General features: G+C 43.7%; 1 protein-coding gene across 1 annotated transcript in view; it reads left to right on the forward strand.

Annotated features, from left to right (window-relative positions):
- The first annotated feature begins 271 nt into the window (after positions 1-271).
- KSR2 (kinase suppressor of ras 2) overlaps positions 272-22097 on the forward strand; it is a 412338-nt gene continuing 390512 nt past the window's right edge. Inside the window, exon 1 of the mRNA XM_007455851.1 lies at positions 272-451. Coding sequence (XP_007455913.1) covers positions 272-451 — 180 coding nt within the window. The remainder of the gene's footprint in view (positions 452-22097) is intronic.

Below are 22097 nucleotides of genomic sequence, written 5' to 3' on the forward strand. Positions count from 1 at the left end.
TTTCAGGGACCAGAGACTCAGAGAGAGGAGACGTTCTAATGAAGTCTGCTTGATACCCCAAAATAAAATAATAAATTGTGGCTCTTGTCCCCTCCTCCCACCCCCACCCCCTCAACCCTGTGTGAGATGTTGGGTTTCTTCTTCATGAGACATTGTTGAGAAGTCGCAGTGGTTGGAGAGGCGTAGGGGGCAGACTACCTCTGCTCCCCCCACGCCCCCCTTTTTTCTCTCCGGGAGGAGGAGGAGGGGAAGGGGGCTTGCAGAGCAAGCGATGGATGAGGAAAACATGACGAAAAGCGAGGAGCAGCAGCCTCTGAGTTTGCAAAAAGCCTTACAGCAGTGCGAGTTGGTCCAAAACATGATAGACCTGAGCATCTCCAACCTGGAAGGGCTTAGGACCAAATGTGCTACTTCCAACGACCTCACACAAAAAGAAATCCGGACCCTGGAGGTAGGTGTTGCCTATGGAAAGAAAGCCACCCTTCCTTCCCTCCCCCTTCTCCCCCACCATCCCCTTTCCCTTGATTCTGTTTGTTGGGGGTGGGGTGGGCGGGTGGGAGGGTAGCAAGGTGGGCACGATTTGGTCTCCTGTGATTTATCTTGCAAATCCTGCACTGGGTGTCCCTTTACTGTACTGCTGTCGTCGGCGCTTGGCTGGGTGGTGGGAGGAGTAGTAGTAACTGTTATTCTTTATTATTATTCTTGCGGCTGTGGTTATCATTCGCTTCCTCTTTGAGGAGTGAGTTCTCCCTTTTTTCTGCTTGTGAATTTGTTTATATGCCACGGGGGCTTGCTTGTGTGCTGGGTAAGACATTAAGGCGCTGCAGAGAACCCACGTGACCTTGCGCATTCTGCAGGTGGTCAAAAGGTGCTTTTTGCTCGCAGAATGGGGCTGCCTGTAAAGATAGACCTCTTCTTTTTCAGCCTCCTTCCCAGCCCCCCTTTTGCTCCTTGGATTTGGTTTGTTTGTTTGCTTGTTTGTTTTCATTAATGTACATGTCAGGAGGCAAGATGCATGAAAAAGAATTCCCCATTGAGCTACCCATTTCCAATCAAATCGTTTTGATGCAGGGAGCTGTTGCAGGCCTGAAACGTGTTTAAAAAAACAAACAAACAAAAAACAAAAACAACCCTGGATCAGCACACACAGGTGGTGTGGGAAAATACTCTGAATCTTGGTGGGACCGTGCAGAAAGGGGTCCGCAGTTTTATCTTTGGCGTGTTGTAACGTTCTCTCCAACAGAACTTGAGGGGGAGTTTGAAGCAATTTCGTGGGGGGGGATGGGGGGTGGATGCAAAGTTACTCAGAAAGAAGATGGCAGAAATTATTTCTTCCGAAGGCCATCTGGTCAAAGGAAGAAGGCTTCAAGAGCTTTAGAAAATGCCTGGCGTCCACATAGTCACTGAGCATCCACGTTGTTCGAAACATCTCTAGGGTTCGACTCACATCCCTCCCTCCAACCGGCCCCGTGCTACGCATGGCTTGATTAAATTTGGGAACTCCCATTAGCTGGCACTTGCTGAGGGTGGTGGCCATGGGGCTGGGAGGAAAGGAAGGTGATTCTCCCTGTGGTGGGGCGGGCGTGTGCAGAGCTGGGATGGCCACTAGTTTCCAGCCCGTGTGTTTCCAAGGCCTGAACTCTTTAATCCCTACTGAATCTTTTAGCCCTTGTGCCCCCATTCTAGCCTGGATGAGCATCTACCTCTGGTTCACTTTCAAGTCTTCCTTTTTCCTCCGTGGTTTTAAATTTGGCCGCATGTCAGCAGGCAGGAAGGTCACCAGTTTGAAAGTGGAGTTAGTGTGTGTGTGTGTGTGTGTGTGTGTGTATTGGGTATGCTATTTGCTCCCCTAGAATGCATCTCTATGTGCACCTGTCATCTGGGAAAATGATCATCAGAAATGATAACGTAAGTATCAAGGGGTAGCAGAGGCGTGGGAATTCTGTGGGGAGGCACACAGGTATTTTCTTTCTCAGAGCTTTGGAGAGCCGTGTAGGCTAGGACTCCGCTGATGGAAGAAAAAGTGTGGGATGCCCTGGCCCAGCCTTCTGTCTCTGTCTGAGCAGTGCCCAAGAGAAGATTCTGTTCAGAATTGCATGTTGTAAATAAATAACCCAAAAGGGCCACCGGAGGTCTCTACTGTTCCTCTGAGTCAGGAGTCCCAAATGCTAGTTTGTGTATTACTATGTAAGTTTCTCCAGTTTTCTTTTCCTCTTTCCAGCATGCTCCATCCTCTGAGAGCTCCCTGGATCATGGTGATTGTTGTAGTGGGCCACGGATTCCATTGCTTCTTTTCTGCATAGTGGTTTTCTTTTTAAACTGGGGGATGTGGGCATTGGTATGGTGGGAAGTGACAGTTACTGGGACTGCATCTGTTGTTAGTTTCCTAATCCCAGTATGCCACAGAGTGTGCCCACGACTTTATCCATATTGCCCAAGAAAGGATCTTGAGCAGTTATGCCAGTTGAGGCTTCCTAGGTCTCTAGGGCTAGGGTGGGGCCTCTGGGGAGGGGCTGATGCCTTAGGGTCCAGGCAAGTGCTGCCAAACCTCTCATAGGTTTTGGATCCACAGTTGTTGTTGTTTTTAAATCCCAGCAGTTGTCAAACTTCATATATCAGAACCACCTGAGGGAGCTTATTAAAAATGCAGATTCTCAGCCTCTAATCCCAGAGATTCTAATTCAGTTGGGATTGGAGGGGGCCTAGGGATCTGCATTTAGTAAACAGTCCAGGTGTTTCTGATGCATGTTTTCATATTGACACTTTGAGAAAGACTAATCTAATAGGAGATAGAGGCCATATTTCAGCTATTCGATGATGACATCTCCCTACTCACAAACCCTAAAGAAAGTAGTAAATTGAACAGACCATCCCTGAAAACCTTGCCTATAACCCCTGCGGAAACAAAAAACATCTGACATGGACTTAGTCTCCAAGAAGCGTACTTTCATGATGAGGGAGACAAGGCTAATAATGTGTATGTGAGATAATGATAAAGTCCAAACAGTAATATGGGAGACAGCATGTGGGTCCATTAGGAATGTGTTCAGCTGTGTGAAATGGAAAATCCACCCAGCGTGGCTAAGCAATTAATGGTTTATTTTTCTCATGTAGCAAGAAGTCTGGAGGTATGTAGCTGCTTGAGTTGGCTTAGTGAGTTAATAACATTGGGGCTGATGTCTTTGCGAATTCTCATGGCCTCTTCCTTATGGCCACAAGATGGCCCCTGAAGCTTTAACCATCTCACCCAGGTTCAAGGTATGGAAGAGGGGGACCAGGTGAACAGGAAGGAATAAAGGCTTCATATCTCTGTTTGGTTTCCACAGGACACCTCTGCCTTCCTACCCCTAAGGTGATGTTTCATTATGTCTTCTTTGCCAGAACTGGGTCAGATCACTTGTCCGAGCTGCAAGGCAGTGGGGATACCACCGTGACTGGTTTAGATAGTTGCAGTCCGTTTCCTGGTTTGACCTGTTGCTACTCCTTACAAAATCAGTGTTGTGCTAGCATGGAAGAAGGCATGAAGGGACATTGGGTGGACAGCCAGCAACACTGGCCACAGTATGTTACCAGGAGGTACTTTGGCAGAGAAGAAAGGTCATGCGTTTTGGAGTTGGACCGATGTAGTTTGGCATTCTAGCTTTCCTACTTACTTTATCTTGGCCTAGTGATTTAAATTTTCTGACCCATGGTTTCATTTTTGGCAAAATGGCAGTGAAGGAATAACATTGCTTACCTCAGAGGTGGTGGTAAGGATGAAAAGAGGTGAGATTTTCAAGGGTCTAATGCTATCTGTAGCCCAGTGCCTGCAGGTGCTAAATAAATGATAGCTTCTTTGATGGTGATGATTAGCATTACATGGTGTAGAGTAGATGACACGGAAGGGAACAGCTCAGACTGGAGGGAGGGAGGAAGGAGCTTAAGCAGCATTTCCAAAGTATGTTCTGTGGAACCCTAGCATTATCACTCTTTCAACAAATACTGAAATCCTGGCACTGTGCTAGATGCTGGTGGTCAGCAAGTATTCTGAAGGCAAAATAAATCCCATGGTTAACACATTTGGGAAAGGTTGAGGTAAGCAAAAGAGATAGGTATCTTGACTGCAGGACTTCTCAGAGCCTTTAATGTGCTGTATTTGTACATTGTGACTCCAAGAGAGGGTAGCGTCTGCGGTGTTTCCTTTTTCCAGAGACGTCTCTTGGGCTTGATGTTCCATAGAATGCACCCAGGGAAACATGTGACGAAGTGGTTAGGGAAGAATCCTTGATTGGGGAGCTGGGGATCCTGAGTGGAGTGAGGTATGGGGAGGGTTTAAGTTGCAGCGGGTTGGGGGAGCTCTCTGGGCCAGAGCAACAAACCGGATGGAGGCATACTCCTGCCTTCAAGGGGCAGCTTACAGACCGGCTGGCCCAGAATGGAGAGTACCTGGTAGAGTGTCATAGGAAACGAATTCAGGTTACAAACTCCTGGGGTGTAACTTAGGATCAGGAAGTCAGACAAACAAAGTTTCATCCCTTTGAGAGAGGAGATAGAAATCTTCAAAGGTTTTGGAGTGAGTACAATTAAAAAGTTGTTTAAAGGTTAGTCTGATGGCAGCCTGCAGCAGGGACCAGCAAACTTTTTCTGTAACGGGACAGATAGTAAATCGTTGAGGCTTTGTAGGCCATGTGGTTTCCATCACAACCACTCAGCTCTGCTGTTGTAGCCTGAAGCAGCCACGGACAACCCAGAAATAAATGTTTTCTAATAAAACTTCATTTAGGGTCCCTGAAATCTGAATTTGATATAATTTTCACATGTCACAAAATAGTATTTTCCTTCTAATTTGTTTTTTACATTTAAAAATGTAGAAACTATTCTTCGGTTTCGGGCCTTAAAAAAACAGGTGGTGGGTCAGACTTGGCCCGTGGGCTGTAGTTTGCTGATCCCTGATTTATAGGGTGAGAAACGAACCTGGAGGCACAGATGCCATCTGAAAGGTGAGTGAGTGGCACTAGGGCTGGTGGGCACTGGCCACGTGCAGCTGGTACTGAGCTGGGTTCTGTTTCGGTTAAGTTACAAGTGGAGGTAAATATCAGGGATTGGGTTGGGGGATGGCTAAGTGACAGAATCTCCTGTACAGCGAGGGTGTTCTAGCCGTCACATATCTATTATTTGTTCTTTATCTGTTCCATCGCAATGACTGATTATGGTTTGAGAGACCATACCTAGACTTAATTAAGTTTGGGAAACTGGACCTCAGACAATAACGCATTATTTTCAGTGATGCTGTGGGTTGGGATTCGCTGGGCAGTTCTTTGGCTCGTCTTGCAGACCAGTAGTTCTGGTCATCCGGCAGCTCCGCTGAGGCTGAATGGTCCAAGATGGCCCTATTCATGTGGCTGGTGGTCGGCTAGTGATTGGCTCAGGCCCCTCAGTTCTCTTCCACATAGCCTCTCCAGCAGGACAGCCCAGATTTTTCTTTCTTTCTTCCTTCCTTCCTTCCTCTCTCTTTCTTCCTCCCTCCCTCCCTCCCCTCTTTTCTTTCTTTCTTTTTCTTTCTTTCTTTCTTTCTTTCTTTCTTTCTTTCTTTCTTTCTTTCTTTCTTTCTTTCTTTCTTTCTTTCTCTCTCTCTCTCTTTCTCCCTCTTTCTTTCTTTCTCCCTCTTTCTTTCTCTCTCTCTCTCTCCTGTCTCTTTCTTTCTTTCACTGAACTACAGTTTATTTACAGTGTCCAGATTTCTTACATGGTGGCAGCAGCAGTGTTCCAAGAAGGCAAGCTCCAATTGATAGCCTGTCTTAAGCCTCTGCTTCTGTAACTTTTGCTAATGTCCCACTGGCCAAAGCAAATTATGTGGTTGAGCCCATCGTCAATGTGGGACTTAGTATCCAAGGGTATGGATTCCAGCAGGTGTGGTTCATTGGGGGCCAGTGAACAATCTAATATAACTGAATCACAGCTATGGAAAAAATCCAAAATAAAGCCAAAGAGCATGGGAAAGAGAGGAAGGGGCGTGGGCTGATCAGCAAAGGCCCCCTTGGGGAGGTTTTACTGACTTGAGGAAGCAAACCATGAAATATCTGGGGAATGTGCAAGTCAGAGGGAACAGCAGGTGCAAAGTTCTTGGGTGGGACTGCGTTTTACATGTTTTGAGAACAGCAAGGAGACCACTGTGTTTGGAGCAGGGTGAGTGGGGAAGGGGTGAGGGGCGCAAGTGGGAGGCAGATGCAGGGCCCCAGTCATAGACGGCTTGGCTGAGATACTCGGACTTTGTTCAAAGGGTTATTTAAAAGTTCCTTTTGATTGCTGCAGGGAAAGTAGACTATAGGGGAGACGAATGGGAACACGGAGACAAATTGGGAGGTTAGTATGGGAGTCAAAGCCAGGAACGACTGCTTTTTTTTTTTTCTTTTTTTTGCGGTACGTGGGCCTCTCATTGCTGCGGCCTCTCCCGTTGCGGAGCACAGGCTCCGGACGCGCAGGCTCAGCGGCCATGGCTCACGGGCCCAGCCGCTCCGCGGCATGTGGGATCTTCCCGGACCTGGGCACGAACCCATGTCCCCTGCATCGGCAGGCGGACTCTCAACCACTGTGCCACCAGGGAAGCCCAGAATGGCTGCTTTTGACGCGAGTGATGGTGGGGAGATGGAGCAAGTGGCCGGTCGCAGATGATCACGTGCATGGGAGGTGCGCGTGAATCGGATGTCGGGGGTGAAGGAAAATAAAGAACCGAGGATTATTCCTACGTGTTTGGCCGAAGAACTAAGTGAATGGCGGTGTCATTATCTGAAGTGTGAAGACCGGGGGTGGATTAGATTGGGCTTGACAATGAAGTCCTGTTTAGACATTTACGTTTGTGAAGTAGACAGTTGGGTATGTGAGCCTGGAGATTTGAGGAAGGCTAGAGATACGAGGTTCACTTAACATGTCAGGAACATCTATTCATCTTATTAAATAGTACTTTTAATGGCTGCATAGTGTTACATGGCTGTTGCATAATTTATCTAACTTATTTAATTCTGTCAGATGTGTATGTTTGTCATGTTCCATTATTATAAATAATACTGTAGTAGACATCCTTGTGGCTTGTAGTCATCCTTGCCTTCAATTCCTAGAAGTGAAATATTGCTGGATCCAAGGATATGCAAAGTTTCCAGACTTTTGATAGGTTTTGCCAAATTACCTTTCACCCACAGTATGGGAAAGGGCCCGTTTTTCCCTATCCTCAGTCTGGATTTATGTTTTGTTTTATTTTTTGGTTGCCTGTGCTTTGATGACCAAGAGCTCTGGGTTAAGGAGGCAGTTGTCTTAGGCCCAAATCTCGTCTTTCCTGTTTGCCCTTGGGAATGACCTGGGAACCTGCGTTGGTGAGAGCAGCACGTGGTTTTCCATGCACAGCACCCAGCCTGCGGCGACCCAGCCTCTGCCTTGTTCTCATAGAGACATGGGTGGGACGTGGTCTCTTCTGAGTCAGCGGCAAGAGTTACCTCTGAAGGGCCCTCTGCCCCCTCTGAGGTTTTAGGGTGGGCTCTACTAGGGAGCTCTTACCCTTCTTCCAATGGGCAGGAAACTGAGGACTCTTCCTTGTCTCCCTGAGGACGGGTCATTTTCTGGGCTCCCCTCTCCAACCCCCTCGCCAGGCTCTACCTTTTGGGACCTCCCTTCCCCCTTGCTGCTCTGGAGCTGGGGAATGGAAGGTGTTCCGAAGCTGAGGAAGCCGAGGGGGACATGGGAACTGGGAGGGAGGATGGAGAAGCTGAAGGGTGGGGAGGGAAAAGGGACAACAGTGGGAGAAAAGCCAGAGCGTAGCGTGATTTTCTCGGGCAGGGTTTCTATGACCCTTGGAATGTCTCTCCAGTGCGGAGTGACTGTAACTGTAGTTGTTCCTGTTTTACAAGCCAGTGGACTGAGGTTTAGAGTCACTGATCTGACCCGAACTGCAAATTCAGGCAGCCCCGTGGCTGCCAGGAAGAGGTTGGCTGCTCCTCCCTGGAGTCCCCAGAGGTGGCCTGGCCTGGAAGAAAAGAAAGCAAAGATGAGAGCAAATAGAGGCGAAGGAGGAAGCATAGGTGATAAGGGCAGTGTGATCAGAGGTGAGAGCTGTGAGATTAATGAGAATCCTAATGATGGAATACTCTGTTACTCATGTGCTCTCATTGGTGACTGTGCCAGATGATGATTGAAGAGAAATGCAGAACCGATGGAGACACAGTAGGGCATCTACAGAGACAAGGAAAGATGAGAAAAAGAGAGGGAGACATTTTATTTTTTTTTATTATTATTTTTAAAAAAGGCTTATTTATTTAATTTTGGCTGTGCTGGGTCTTAGTTGCTGCCTGCACGTGGGATCTAGTTCCCCAACCAGGGATCAAACCTGGGCCCCTTGCATTGGGAGCGCGGAGTCTTAACCCACTGGACCACCAGCCAGGGAAGTCCCCAGAGGGAGGCATTTTAGACCTGAGAGGTCCAGTATGCCAGCCACTTGCCACATTGACTATTAATCAGTTGAAATGTGGCAAGCTCTAATTGAACTGTGCTATTATTATAAAATACCCGCCAGATCCCAAGCTCTTAGAAAGAAGAATAGAATGCAAAATATCTCATTGGTATTCTTTTACGTTGACAACATGTTGAAATGATGCTATTTTAGATATATTGGGTTAAATAAACTATGTTAAAATTGATTTCACCTGTATCTTAGTTTTTCCCTGAGGTTATTAGAACATTTTAAATGACACAGGCAGCTCACTGTATATTTCACTTGGTCAGCGCTGCTCTTGAGCATCGAGGTGATTTCTGTGTTTTGCCATAATGGAAATCTTGTTCTTGATAAAGACTGAAAGCATGGGCCCCCTGGAGTTTCTAGGCAGCCATCGATTAAAGCTGTGGATGCGTTCCAAAGATGGATGTCTTCAATTTCCCTGGACCAGGAAAAAAATGAGATGAAGACTCAGAAATAATAACATAATTGAGTCCCTGGAAATTTGGGTGGGTGCTCGAAGCACTAGAGCCAAGTAGTTGGGAGGGTGTGGGCTACACAGTAAGACTGCTTGGATCCCAGTCTGAATTCAGGATCTACTAGCTATGTAACCCTGGGCCAATGAGCTCTCCTTCCTGAGCCTCAGTTTCCTTGCTTATAAAATTGGGACAGTGTTTTACATGGGGTTGGTACGGTGATTCAATGGAATCGTGCATTAAAAAGCCAAGCAAAGTCCCCGGCACATAGCAAATCCTTAATAATTGTTAGCTTTGGCGGTTTTGATGATCATACTCTCTGTAGCTTGTCATAGGGAGGTTAGGGTGCTTCAGCCCTGAGGTGGTGGGTGGGGTGTTTCAGCCATCCAGGGAGGTACCAGTTCATTTATTCGGTCATTGTTAACTGAGCCCCCAGTGTGTGAGAAGTAGGGAGAAGACAGCAAGACGTGAGAAGGCGAAGCCCATGGAGGCCTTCTATGGGATAATGGCACACCTGCTCGGCTGCAGGTGACATAAGCGAACAAGATTCTCATACCAGGTGTGCATCTTCGAACTGCTCACAGATGACTCACTTCCCATCAGTGCCTGGCAGGCTTTAGTCTTTAAACCATTTGCTCGTCATAAACTCCAAGTTGGATAACAAAGTGCAAGTTATGGGGTTGGGCCTTACAACTCCTGAACTTGTCTCAAGCTTGTGCGGTAAAGGGAAGAGTCAGAAGCTGTGATATCCAAGTGCTTCAGAGGACCCTAAGTGTTTGTGCAGGCGCCCCTCCTTCCTCGCGTCCAGCTTTGGCTTTGTGATTTACAAGGCAGCCTTTTAAAAACTGCTTTTTTTTAAAATTGTGGTAAAATATATATAACATGAAGTTTACCGTTTTAACTATTTTTAAATGAGCAATTCAGTGGCATTAAGGACATTCACGGTGTTGTGCAACCATCATCACTATCCATCTGCAGAACTTTTTCATCACCCCCAATAGGAATTCTGTACCCACTAAACAATATCTTCCCCTGCCCCCAGCCGCATGGTTACCTCTATTCTATGTTCTGTCTCTATGAATCGGACTATTCTAGGTACTACCTCATGTAAGTTGAATCGTGCACGGTGTGTCTTTTGTGTCTGGCTTCTTTCACGTAGCACAGTGTTTCTGAGGTTCATCGATGTTGTAGCATGTATCAATGTTTCATTCCTTTTTATGGCTGAATAATATTCCATTGTATTGATAGACCATGTTTTATTTATCCATCCTGTGTTGATAGACACTTGAGTTGTTTTCATCTTTTGACTAGTGCGAATAATGCTGCTATGAACATTATTGTACAAGTATCTGTTTGATTCCCTGCTTTGAATTCTTTGGGGTTATGTATCTAGGAGTGGAATTGCTGGGTCATATGGTATTTAAGTAATTGAATACTTAATTTTTTGAGAAACCTTCATACTGTTTTCCACAGTGGCTACACCATTTTATATTTCCACCAGCAATGCACAAGGTTTCCAATTTCTCTACATCCTTGGCAATGCCTACTATTTTCTGGGTTTTTGACTATAGCCATCGTAGTGGGTATGAAGTGGTATCTCATTGTGGTTTTGATTCACATTTCCCTAATGACTAATGATGGTAGGCATCTTTTCATGAGCTGATTGGCCATTTGTAGATCCCCTTTAGAGAAATGTCTATTCAAGTCCTTTCATAAGTCAGCCTTTTGATATGGGTGAGTTATAAAGGTTAGAATTATCCCCCTTCTGTTGACTTGGATCTGCTCTCTGATGTCATTTATCCTTTGGTTCTACTCTTCGGAGGAGAGCGAATAAGGCCAGTCCTTCCTTTGGCTGACGAAAGTCTCAAGTAGAGTTTGCCTTTAGATCTGGAACCTACCAAGTAGAGACGAGAGATAGCCATGTCCACAGATTCCTGACAAGTCTCCAACCCAAATTTTGCAGCCACTGTCTCCCTGCTTTGTCCTGTATGAGTGCCATTCTTATAGAATTTTGGATTCTGGGGTCTCTGGCGATGATAAATTTCCCTTTGTCTGTGCACCAATCCTACCCAGAGTATCATGCCCATCAGAAATAGTCATGAATGTGTCTCTTTGTGCCCATCCACAAAGGCCCTGCAGTGGTGCCTTGGGCAGGGTTGGGTGGCAGGCACTTGAGCAATGAGGCGAATAGACAGGTATAAAAAAGAACCCATCAAGTGGGACATCCAGTGGCTTCATTTTTATTAGGTAGGAGGCAGAGCAAGGTTAGATGCCACTTTTTATATTTTTACGCTTATCTGACTTGGAGAAACAGTGCTTTGTGATAAACCCAAAAAACAATATTATCCTTTTAATATGTTGCTATACTATTATTTTAATATGTTGCTGGATTTGATTTGTTAGAATTTTCTTGAGGATTTTTGTGTCTGTTCATGAGGGATATTGTCTGTGGTTTCCTTTTTCATGCCATCTTTGTTTAGTTTAAGTATCAGGGTAATACTGGCCTTATAAAACAAGTTTGGAATTGTTTCCTCTACTTCTGTTTTCTGGAGGAGACTGTGTAGAATTGGTGTTATTTCATCTTTAAATGCTGATAGAATTCCCAGTGAAACTATCTGGACTAGAGATTTATTTTAATTTAATTTTTTTGCAGAAGGTTTTAAACTACAACTTCAATTTCTTTAATTTATTCTTGGGTGAATTTTAGGACTTTGTGGCTTTCAAGGAATTGGTACATTTTATCTAAATTGTTCAATTTACGTACAGAGAGTTGCTCATAGTATCCCCTTATTATCCTTTTGCGTCTGTGGGGTGTGTAGTAGTGTCACCTCTTTCATTCCTGATGTTGGTAATGTATATTCTTTCTCCTTTATTCTGTGCTAGTTTGGCTAGAGGTTTATCAATTTTAGCCATATTTTCAGAGAACTAATCTTTAGCTTCATTTATTTTCTCTATTTTTCTGTTTTAACTTTTACTAATTTTTGTTCTTCTTCTTATTTCCTTTCTCCTGCTTGCTCTGGGTTTATTTTGCTCTTCTTTTTTCTGTTTTCTTGAGGTGGACGCTTAGATTGTTGATTTGAGACCTTTCTCCTTTTCTAATATAAGTATTTGTTGCTGTAAATTTCCCTTGAAGGATCACTTTAACTGCATCCCACAAATTTTGATATATTATATTTTTATTTCCCTTTAGCTCACAGTATTTTATAATTTCTTTTGAGGCTTTTTCTTTGATGCATACATTCATCAAATTAAATGATATTTGATGTCATTTAATATCCAAGTATTGGGGATATTTCCTGTTATCTTTGACTAACTGTTTAATTCAATTATGTCAGTGAACACATTTTATATTATTTTACTTCTTTTTAAAATGTTTAAGGTTTATTTTATCACTTAGACCATATTCTCTCTTGGTGAATGTAGCAGGTATACTTGAAAAGAATGTGAATTCTGCAGTTGATGGGTGCAGTGTTGTATAAATGTCAATTAGATCCAGTTGGTCGATAGTGTTAAGTCCTCTATATCCTTGCTGATTTGCTCTCAAGTTTTATTGATTACACAGAGGGGAGCGTTGTCCATTTCTCCTTGTAGTTCCATCACTTTTTGCTTTCATGTGTCTTGAGCTGTTTTGTTAAGTGTATATGCATTTGGGGTGGTTGTTTTCTTGGCAACTTCACCCTTCATCATTATGTAAAGTTACTATTTATCCCTGGTAATTTTCCTTGCTCTGCAAACTATTTTCTTTGATATTAATATAGCCACCCCAGCGTTTCTTTTTTTAGGTTTTTAAAAGTTGAGGTAAAATTCACATAACATAAAATTCACCATTTAAACTCTTTTGAAGTATACAACTGAATGCTTTTTAATATATGTGCAATGTTGTGCAACCATTTCCCCTATCTAATTTTAGAACATTTCCATTACCACACATGCAAAAACAAAACAAAACAAAACAAAAACCCCCCAACAACCAAAAAACCAAAACTAAACCTTGTACCTATTAGCAGTCAATTTCAATGTTCCTGTCCTCCATCCCCTGGCAACCATTAATCTATTTTCTGTTGCTATGGTTTTTCCTAGTCTGGGTATTTCATATAAATGAAATCATACAGTATGTGGCCTTTTATGTGTGGCCTCTTTCACTTAACATAAAGTCTTCAAGGTCCATCCATGGTGTAACATGTATCAGTAATTCATTCCTTTTTATGGCTGAATAATATTCCACCATATGGATAAACCCATTTTGTTTATCCGTCCGCCAGTGGACATTTGGGTTGTTTCCACCTTGTGGCTATTTGTGAATAGTGCTGCCATGATCATTTGTTTGGTTAAGAGGATGGGGGCATTTGGGGAGGAAACTGTTTTGCTTCTGCTAAAAACTAAAGAAACGTGTCCCCAGGTTCAGGCTGCCATGCAGTTAGGAACTCTAGAGCTGGAAGTTCCTTCCACACCCTTTGTGGCTGTATGTGATGGTCTCTGTGACGTTTCCCTGGAGCTCTTGCAGGTACTCGGTTGGCTCTTCAGTTTATACATGCCAGGTGATGAATCGTTCACGCTGACTTCAGAAGTGGAACTCATTAAATAAAATAGTCATTTAAAAGACATTTATAGCCATTAAAGCAAAGCATATTCACTCTAGAAAAAAAAGAGAATATGCATTTAATCAAAAAGAAAAGTGAACACACTTATAATCCCACCACCCACAGATCAACATTGTTAACATCTTGTTATAGAGTCTTATAGGTTTTTCTGCATGCAAACATGTACTTTCATATGACTTTTAAGAACAACTATATTTTATTTATTTCATAGTCTCCTCTTATTTGTTTCTTTTTCCTCTTAAAATTTGACTTAAGACATGAATGTCTTTCCCTGCCAAAACCATTTTTTAAATAGCATTTCAAATGGCTGGTAACGCTCCAGCATAAAGATGTAGCATAATTGAGTTAAACAACCCCCTTTAGTGAGTTAGATTATTTCTGGTTTTTTGCTCTCATAAACACAGCCTTAGTGACTCCTTTTGAAATGAAGTCTTTGTAAAGCATTCTTATTTGTTTCCTCAAGAAGTATACCTAGAAGTAGAATTACTGCGTGCCTGTAAAGCTTTTTCTCACATATGGCCAAATGGTCCTTTAGGAAGAGTGTACCCGTTTATAACCCTCTCAGACTTTACGAGAGCAGAGTTTGTGGCTTTGCATCTTCAGGAATGACAACTGTGAGAGGTAAATGTTTCCAGCAAATCTGTGACTTAATAAAAAATATGTAAAGTCACTTTACTAGTGAATCCACTTGTGATGAGCTAAGAAACTTTGGGCAGGCTTGGTTTTTAAAAATACATACTTTCAGTTGAAATAAATACAGAGTTAGAATCGTGTCAATGACAAGGAAGCCTAATTTAAGATGAAATTTTTCTGAAGTGACATCAGAAAGTGATGTGAGTTTTACAGATGAGGCTGTGTGATTTCCAGCGACCAGGCAGGGAACCCACAGAAGAAAAATAGGCCAGGGGCAGGATACTTGGGAGGAGACATAAGGGTCATGGTGAACTGGAGAGCATATGTCACATCTACAGATGTCAATGTTGCCAATGGGTCGTAGGTAAGCCTCATTTTATCATGGAATTTCCATTTTCTAGCAGAACTCAGAAATCAAAGCTATAAGTAAAAAGCAGACATTGACTCATTATTATCTGATTAAGAACCTCACCATTCTTTCCCTTAATATGTTTAAACAATGTTGGATAAGGATAAGGAAGGTACAGATAATCAATGCTATTGAAGTAATGTCTCACTGCTGTTTCAAATTATTTTTTCTAATTCTACCCATCCATAAGTTGAAAAAATTGAGATTGTATTGTTTAGTCTGGAGAAGATGGGGTAACCAACTACTTGTTGATTTTATGATCTTTGCTTATTGGGGGGCTGTTCTCAATCACCAGTGAGGGCAAAGTTAGAGATATGACTGGGACCAGACAATCACACACACACACACACTCTTCAAACCTATACAAAGGTAGGGAGAGTAGCATAATGGACCCTTATGTACCCATCACAAAAATTCAACAAGTATCAAATTATGGCCAATCTTCTCCCCCTACCCCATCCTCCCTGGATTATTTTGAAGCAATTCCTAAGACATTGTAGCATTTCATCCCCAGATATTTCAAATGTATATTTCTGTTAAATACCAAGTGCTCTGTTTTAAGCATAACCAGACTCCTATTATCACACCAATAATTCCTTAGTCAGATATTTCTCTAAACAACAAATCAAAGTATTTATACACAAAAGAGAGCTGTACTTCTCAAAGCAGCCATGGTAGAAGGCATCTGTCTGTCCCAGCTCTGCTGGCGTTACTTAAGACATTCTTGAAAACCATCTTCAGAGTCACCTTACAAGAAAACAAGTCTCTTTATTTTTTTCTTGACCCTAAATGGTGGCTCTCAAGATGGAAGGCTACCATCTTGACTTGGCTTGACCCACTCCTGATGACTTTCGTCCCTTTAAAGCAAATAAATAGGCACTCAAAGAACAAGCCGTGTTGCCATTGAAGATTCTCCTGACAGCATTCTGGGCACCGTGTCTGGGAGGAAACTCAAGGAGAAGAGTCATAGCTTTGACGTTAGGATCAGCCTTCAGCCGTTTCCGGTGTCTGCCCTGAGAGGGGACCTGGTTGAGGTAGGATCAGCCTTCAGCCGTTTCCGGTGTCTGCCCTGAGAGGGGACCTGGTTGAGGTAGGAGCAGCCTTCAGCCGTTTCCGGGGTCTGCCCTGAGAGGGGACCTGGGTGAGGTAGGATCAGCCTTCAGCCGTTTCCGGGGTCTGCCCTGAGAGGGGACCTGGGTGAGGTAGGATCAGCCTTCAGCCGTTTCCGGGGTCTGCCCTGAGAGGGGACCTGGGTGAGGTAGGATCAGCCTTCAGCCGTTTCCGGGGTCTGCCCTGAGAGGGGACCTGGGTGAGGTAGGATCAGCCTTCAGCCGTTTCCGGGGTCTGCCCTGAGAGGGGACCTGGGTGAGGTAGGATCAGCCTTCAGCCGTTTCCGGGGTCTGCCCTGAGAGGGGACCTGGGTGAGGTAGGATCAGCCTTCAGCCGTTTCCGGGGTCTGCCCTGAGAGGGGACCTGGGTGAGGTAGGATCAGCCTTCAGCCGTTTCCGGGGTCTGCCCTGAGAGGGGACCTGGGTGAGGTAGGATCAGCCTTCAGCCGTTTCCGGGGTCTGCCCTGAGAGGGGACCTGGGTGAGGTAGGATCAGCCTTCAGCCGTTTCCGGTGTCTGCCCTGAGAGGGGACCTGGTTGATTAGCTTCAACATTCATTCACTCATTCATTCATTCCACTTTGTGTTACATGCATTAGACAGACGAAGGAGACTGGAACAACGTCTTGTCCATATGGGGCTTAAGCTATATAAGTATGTACAGCACATAAGGTACTGTTCTGGGTACTGGGACCTGGAATATACTGCCTCATGGATCTAGTGATATGATGTTAAAGCTAAGACCTGAAGGACAATGGAGTTACCTTGAGTTGGGGAAAGGCTGTTCCAGGCAGAGGGACAGTATGTGCAAAGGCCTAGAGGTAGAAGACAGCCTGGGTCTTCTGAGGGACCAGATGGAGCCCAACATGGCTGGAGTACCGAGTGCTTCAGGCCCATTTGAAGGCAAGGGGATGGGGCAGCACTTTTTCCTTTCTCTAAACTGGGTTCCTTTGCATCTTCTTCCTGCCTCATCTCCTCCTCATTATAGAAAAATGAGGCAGTCTCATTTGCCAAATTGAATAAAACTCTCTATGATGACCATTTCTCAAGTACATTTTGAAAGCATAACATGAGTTTTTTGGTCCCCTAAGGTCGAGGCAGGTTCTTTAACTCCATAACAAACACAAGCCATCCCATAATAATAACGGATGGGCAAGGCCTTGGGAAGGGTGGGCTGGAGGGAGGGAAAATAAAGCCAGGAGAGAAAGAGGTGGTGAAATGGAAATACGTTTTCAATCCCATGCTTTGCGGTTTATTATTAACAGCAGTGCAGAAAATGTCTCCACAGAGTTATAAAAAGTTCATTAGTAGCATGCTACAGGTCCGAGAAGCTGGCCATTGATCAGATTAATGACCATGAGAGCAGTCTTATATTAACTCAGATTAAGAGGAGGACTCTTCCCCCTACTATTCAGTCATATATGTATAATCACATTTCCTCACAGCCAGTCGCCCTTAGTTTTCTGCTAAGATGGGAACTAGGGTCTTTGCAAAGGTAGAACCAGGACGGCAGAGGGTAGGCTGAACCCAGATGCCACCTTGAACCTTGGGTCTGATGGAGGAAAAGTCTCTGGACTGTGTGTTCCAGTTTTTGTCTAATCTCCCGGAGGCTGCCCTTCTATTTTTCAGACCTGTTTCCTTCCTCCTGGGCCTGTGTTATCCCAACTCATGATTTCCTAGTGTTGAGCCCATACAACATGCCATGCGATGTTCTAGGTGCTAGGGATACATCTGGGTGTAAAACAGGCAAAGAGCCCTGATGTTGGGTAGCTCACATTCTAGTTGGTGGAGACAGACAATAAATAAACATGAAGAAAAGGAAATGTCACCTTTTCCACCTTCATGGAAAAGGTGACATTTGAGCAAAGACTTAAAGGAAACAAGGGAGCCATCCATGAATCTGTCTGGGGCAGGGGAAGAGCACTTAGAGTGAGGCAACAGCTCGTGCAAAGGCCCTGAGGTCTTGGAGGAAGCTTGTGTGACTGGAGTGGAGTGTTGAGGATGAGGTCACAGCAGCAGAGTGGGACCAGATCAGTAGGGTCTTTTAGACCAGTGTAAAGATTTTTTACTAAGTGCAGTGAGGTGCACTGGAGGATTTTGAGCAGAGGAGTAACATGATCTGACTTGAGTTTTAATAGCATCCTTCTAACTAATAGACTGTAGGGGGCAAGAGTAGAAGCAGGTAGATGAGTTAGAAGAGTATCATGGAGAGAGACGATGGTGGCTTACACCAGGCTGGTGAGCCATGGTTGGATTTTGGATATATTTAGAAATTACAGCAAATAGGATTTCCAGATATTTTTGACCCTGCCTGTTGATTGATGTAAAAAATTATGATGTTTACTGGTTGCGTTAACCCGAACTCTTTTGGTCGCAAGTGACAGAAACGTACCTCAAATTGCTTATGCAAAAATTGGGAGTTCTTTGGCTTATGTAACTGAGAAGTCTATGGGTCATTATTAGCTTCAGCATGGCTGAATCCAGATACTTAAAAGAATACAGGCAAGGGGCTCTATCTCCACCTCTCAGCTCTGCTTTCTTTCTCTGTTGCTTTCATCCAGTCTTTCTATCACTTTTAGCTACTATGGAGGAAGAGCCTCATTATTTCCCAGGAGCTGCAACAAATGTCTGGGGTATCCTTTTCACTGGTCAGGCTTTATTCATTTCTCTACTCCTCCTCTCTACAAGAGGGCACAGCATTCTCAGAGATCGATCCTGGAACCAGGGCGGAAGGTCAGCTCTTCCCAAGCTTCATGGACCAAGCAGGGTTGTTCTAACCAAAAGCTTGGATGGAGGGAACGCTAGATTCTGTCCCAATCCTTAATCCAGAATTCCAGCAAATGTAGGAAATTCTGAGGAGGGTATAAGGAGCAAAAGGGTAAAACATACCCTGGGAATGTCGAGATGCTCATAGTGGGGTGTTTCAGAGATTTTTTAACTCAGTGTTCACAAAATCAGTGGATTTACCTAATAGCCTTACTCTGTGAGTCTACTCTGGGACCAAGAAACTTTGCTTCCAGTGTGTTCTCATGACTGGCCTCCCTTTTAAGGTGGGCCGTATATCTCTCATGGGACAGTGAGTAGATGGAGAGCTAGAACACAAGGTATGGGTCCCAGCTCCGCCACCCTCTTGCTGCTGATTTGGACAAATTACATAACTTTACTGAGCCACAGAGGATATTGGCAGGATCAAAGGACAGACACTTTTTAAAGCGCTTGGGGGAAATTCCCTAGTGGTCCAGTGGTTAGGACTCTGAGTTTCCACTGCAGGGGGCACGAGTTCAGTCCCTGGGCCATGCAGCATGGCATAAATAAATAAATAAATAAATAAATAAAATAAAGCACTTGGGAAACTGGACCCACAAGTCAGGGCCTTGGCTGTATTGTTTTGTGTTTGCTGATCATGGGGTTGCCAGATAAAATATAGGATGCTCAGTTAAACTTGCATTTTAGATAGATAATGAATACTTTTCCAGTATAAGTATGCCCAAATGTTGTATAGGACATACTTACAAAAATTATCATTGTTTATCTGACATTCAGATTTAGCTGAATATTCTTTTATTTGCTAAACCTGGCAGTGCTGGGTGATCATGACAAGGGAAACGTGTTATTCTTACTGATTGCTCATGACTATCTCCTGACAAACAATTCATGCGAGGACCAGGAACATTCTCTAAACTGTAGATATCACTAGTGTTTAGGGATTGGACATGAATGAACTTTTTGTTCTCTTTTTGGACTCTGGGTTTATGGCTAAGTTTGAATTCTTGAATTTGACTATGTCAAATTCATGTATGTCCATCCTATAATACCACATTTTGAAATTCTCATTTTAAGGTAGGTTTAAGTTTTGGGTAACAGTGTTGGCTCTTCCAGTTACGAGCCATAACTGTGGGCTTAATCTTCTCTGTGTCTCAGTTTTCCCATCTGTACAAATAGGAAGATGACAGTACTTACCTCATAATGTTGTTATGAGGATTGGATAATATATGCAAAATGTTTAGCTCAGTGTCTAGCACATAACAAGAGCTCACTAAGTGTTAGCTGCTGCAGTTATGGCAAATCTCTAGAAATTAATCTGGCTGGTCCAGAATAATTTGTGTTTGGTTTTCCAAATTAACTTCTCAGCTCCATGTGGAAAATTTGGGGTTGAATTGTCCTTATGGTTCGGGTTTCATGCTTACCAGATCGAAGCAGAATAACAAGGTGCAGTCTTGAACTTGACAAATACGGGCAGCTATGAGCTCCAAACTGGGGGAAGGGGGAGAAATGAGGAGGGAGAACTAACAGTGATTTGGACTGTTGTTCCTAGGCTTGGTGGGCATGATTTTGGCAGTCGTAGCTCAAGATTTTGCCCCAAATTCAAGCAGGCATGCCCTGTTTAGCAGGGGGGTTGGGTGTAGGAGCATGATTTTGATCCAGGCCATGGAGATGTGCTCCTTTTTGAGTCATTTTCTGCAGCTCCTGTTTCTAACTATTTCTGTCCATTCCTCACCTGCAAACCCTGGGCAAATGCCGGGGTTGAGTACAGATGAGCTCCTGGTCATCAGAAGTGTTTGAGGGCTGCCCAAGATCAGGGTCTGGACAGGGCCCACCCAAGGTTCATGCTGTGTGTTATGCATGCTTCTTTCTCCTCAGGATTATTTAACATGGAAATGTTTTCAAGCTTGGTGTTTTTATCCAAATGCCGTTGTGAGAGAAAAGTTTTTAGATGACTGTGGGAGACACAGCGGCTGAAGTCTCTGCTCTGCAAGACTCTTGTAGCTTCTTAAAAAGAGCATGCTTGGGGGCTATGAAATTTCAGAGGCAGATCAAAATGTGCTGGTGCCATATGTATATGTATAACTGATTTACTTTGCTATAAAGCAGAAACCAACACACCCCTGTAAAGCAATTATACTCCAATAAAGATGTAAAATATATATGTGTGTGTATATATATATATATATATATATATATATATATATATATATATATATATATATGAGGGAAAAAAAATGTGCTGGTGCATACTGAATCCTAAGCACTCACCTGAGCTTCAGGTACATGGCTCCCCACAGTGTGGCCCACAGACAGGTGGCATCGGTGCCACTTGAGAGCTGGTTAGAAAAACGCAGAGTTTCAGGCTCTGGCTCAGACTAATTGAATTGCATTTTAATACAATCAGGTGATCTGTATGCACATAAAAGTTTGTGAAGCACCAGTCTGATCCTTAGAACAACCCCAGTATTATTGATTCCATTAAAATTTTTTTCTTGTGGTAAAATATACATAATATTTATTATTTTAACCATTGGTAAGTGTACAATTCAGTGATGTTAAATACCTTTACAGTATGGTGTAATCATCACCACTATCTATACCCAAAACTTTTTCATCATTACCAAGAAAAACTCTGTAACCATTAAACAATAACTCCCCCTTCCCTGCCTCTTCCAGTCCCTAGTAACCTCTATTCTACTTTCAGTCTCTATGAATTTGCACATTCTAGGTATCTCATATAAGTAGAATCATACAATATTTGTTCTTTTGTGTCTGACTTATTTCACTTAGCATAATGCCTTTCAGGTTCATCCATGTTGTTATGTGTATCATCACCTCATTCCTTTTCAGGTCTGCATAATATTCCATTATATGGATAGACCACATTTTATTTATCCATTCATCTGTTGATGGACACTGATGAGTTGTTCCTGCCTCTTTTTAAAAAATATTTATTTATTTGTTTGTTTATTTATTTATGCTATGCTGGGTCTTAGTTGCGGCATGCAAGGTCTTTGTTGCTGCATGCAGGATCTTTTAGTTGTGGCATGCGGGCTCCTTAGTTGCAGCATGCGGGATCGTTAGTTGCGGCATGCAGGATCTTTTAGTTGCAGCATGCGGGCTTCTTAGTTGTGGCATACGGGTTTCCTAGTTGTGGCATACGGGTTTCCTAGTTGTGGCATGAGGACTCTTAGTTGCAGCATGCATGCAGGATCTAGTTCTCTGACCAGGGATAGAACCCGGGCCCCCTGCATTGGGAGTGTGGAGTCTTACCCACTGGATCACCAAGGAAGTCCCCTGTTCCTGCCTCTTGACTATGGTGAATAATGCTGCTATGAATATTCATGTACAAATATCTGTTTGTACTTTCCCTGCTTTCAGTCCTTTAGGATGTATTCCTAGGAGTATTAACTCCATTTACACATGAAGAAATTGAGATGCAGAGATGTGAAGGGAACTCGTCTCAAGTCACACAGCTGCTGGGTGGCGGTGCTGGGTTTCTGCATTTATTTGGTCCCTTCCATTGAACCCAGAGGCCACATGCATCCTTAAAGAGAAAGACAAGTGTTTTTCTTCCTTTCTAAGGGATGACAACGTGGCCTGGTGGTAAATATTGGGCTTTGGGGTCTTCCAGATCTGAGTTCAAA

The sequence above is a fragment of the Lipotes vexillifer genome, unplaced genomic scaffold (genome assembly GCF_000442215.2).
Source record: "Lipotes vexillifer unplaced genomic scaffold, Lipotes_vexillifer_v1.1 scaffold970, whole genome shotgun sequence".
Taxonomy (NCBI): Eukaryota; Metazoa; Chordata; class Mammalia; order Artiodactyla; family Lipotidae; genus Lipotes; species Lipotes vexillifer.